General features: G+C 32.0%; 1 protein-coding gene across 1 annotated transcript; it reads left to right on the top strand.

The window, feature by feature from the left end:
* Nucleotides 1-681: 681 nt before the first annotated feature.
* On the top strand, nucleotides 682-1,891 carry LOC128171584 (uncharacterized). Its single transcript, XM_052837380.1, has one exon. It carries the CDS (start codon nucleotides 682-684, stop codon nucleotides 1,819-1,821), a length of 1,140 nt encoding a protein of 379 aa, XP_052693340.1. The 3' UTR covers nucleotides 1,822-1,891.
* Nucleotides 1,892-2,449: the final 558 nt, after the last annotated feature.

Below are 2,449 nucleotides of genomic sequence, written 5' to 3'. Positions count from 1 at the left end.
TTATTTCATAAAAGACTTGCATTCAATTGTTTGACTCTGTATCATTAACAAATTGGAACAAACGCTTAATGAAAAAAAAAGAGTTTGTATTATTAGCGGTTGAGAGTGTATATATGTGCAGGTTTCATCAAACGTAAGGGTTGCTGTGCATTTGTGTCGCCTAATGATACAAATAAATCATTAAAAGGCGATATAGTATCAGCGGTTTGAGATGGCAACAGTAAAAGCAATGATTCATAGTAGTAGGCGTTGCAATCGCAACACTAATTATATTCATGGCATTAAGTGACACTGGATCAATAACGGTGGTGACAAATCAAATCTTACTCAAATAGAAAACATGAATGGATAACATGTCGATATTTATTATAACATTAGCATTAATTTGGGAGAAAAACAATTAGGACTTTAAGAAGATATTTATGGACATTTTAAACTTTTAATAAACATAATCTTAAAATGTGATAATTTTGGGGCTTTTAACAGTTTAGAATTTCAAGCTGTTCTCCCGTAAACATACTTTCATATAATTTTTAGAGCCAAAATAAACAAGAAAGAAATATAATTAAAGAATAAATATTGCGCTAAAGATTTTAGAAATATCAGTTTTCTAAAAAGGCAGCAAGGATGAAACAAAAAATATTTAGATTGTAATTTGTTTTGTTTTTTTTAGATTGCAACATGAGAAGAATCCCCTTTAAACCAAAGCTGCTAACTATTACCTCTTTCTTAGCTGTATGCGTTGGTGTGTACATACTTGGAGTCGCATATTCTCTCTTTCGAGAACCCATGAACAACAATTCTTTATTTATCGCGCTGAATCAGAGAGATGACACGCCAGATCAATGTGAGAATGTTAATCTTATGTATTATGATGAGGAACAAAACAATGAAAACATTAAAGATTTAAAAGAATGCAAAGGTTCTGACAAAAACTTTGAAAAAGTGTTAAGGAAAAATATGCAGAAAGTAGACAACTATTTATTTAATGATTCAAATAAGTTGTTAAAATGCTTACAATTAGACAGAGAGGGAATCATAAAACTATCAACACCAAGAAGGAGCAAAGAATTGCTTCCTATATTTGTGACGGCTCTGTCTGATAATCATTTTCAAGAATTCATACAACTTATCAACAGTCTTAAAATATATCAAGAAACAAAGCACCCACAGTTAATGATCTTTGTGTACGACATAGGGTTATCAAAAGAAAATTCAAAACTGGTGCGGCAAATGTGCAATTGCAAGGTTAGAGCATTCCCATTCAATACCTTCCCTAAACACGTGAAAAATGTACTTGGATATACGTGGAAACCGATCATCATCCAAATGATGCTTCAAGAATTTGATTTTGTGATGTGGCTGGATACTTCTGTAAGATTAGAAAATACAGACCCATATTTTGTTAAAGCGAAATGCCTCGGAATTCAGGTTTTAGAGGGATCCGGTTCAATTGCTGTCAGAACTCAAAAGCGGCTTTTTGAGCGTTTTAAGGAGGATCAGTGCATGTTTAATTATCCTGAAATACAAGCTGGTATGGTGATTATCTCCCGCACATACTTTACACTTAATTATATAATGCGGCCATGGGTGGGCTGTGCTCTTGAATATGGTTGCATGGACTTTCCGAATGCGGAAGTTTATATAAACTGCACCAAAAGGTGGATTCCTTCGGATTGTCACAGGTTTGACCAATCAACTCTCGGTGTTATTATGACCAGACTATTCAACAAAAGAAGACACCACTTTGTCGTAAAAGAAGATTTTGCAAAAGTCCTACGACATGAAACCGAAAGCTCTCAAAGCCAAAACATCTCTTAATAATTGATAATTTCGTCTCACCCATAATTTTCCTGCATGTTTTCTGTTTTTTGTGTTGTGTGCTGTTCAATTTTTCATGACAAAATTAGTTACATGACTTGTTTTAATCAGTATTGCCTGTTCGTTACCATAATTGTCTGTTAAAATTTAAACGTATCAAGCGACTAAAATACAATTGTTATTGACAGATACAGAAAAAAATAATTTTAAATTTATTATTAAAAGAATATTTTCTATTTTTTTCTTCTTTTAGATTGGTATGGTTCTTTTTTATTTCATTTCAAAAACAGGATTTAGTAGAAATATTGGTATTATAGTAATATCAAGTACACATGTAGAAGCTTTTTAATTACCTAATAAATAAATAATGTACGTGTATTCATATAATCAACCTTAGAGGTCACGGAGTACACATCTGTGGCAACATTTATATACATGTCGGAACAAATATGAATATAAGGTTATATTTAATTATATATGGAAAAACATGTAGTCTGAAGAAAGTCTATGTTAAATAACAATTGAATCACTAAGTCAAGGGAGGGAACCATTAATAATTAAGTGAAAGATTGTCGTTGTTTTTGATTCTCTGAATACCAAAAGCTAGTTGGTTACTTGGGCCAGTAAT

The sequence above is a fragment of the Crassostrea angulata genome, chromosome 2, assembly GCF_025612915.1.
Source record: "Crassostrea angulata isolate pt1a10 chromosome 2, ASM2561291v2, whole genome shotgun sequence".
NCBI lineage: Eukaryota > Metazoa > Mollusca > Bivalvia > Ostreida > Ostreidae > Magallana > Magallana angulata.
The sequence above is the reverse complement of the archived record's forward strand: the minus strand, read 5'-3'. Positions and strand labels throughout refer to the sequence as shown.

Coding starts and splice junctions, on each gene's coding strand:
- LOC128171584 (XM_052837380.1), top strand. CDS start 682: ATGAGAAGAATCCCCTTTAAACCAAAGCTGCTAACTATTACCTCTTTC.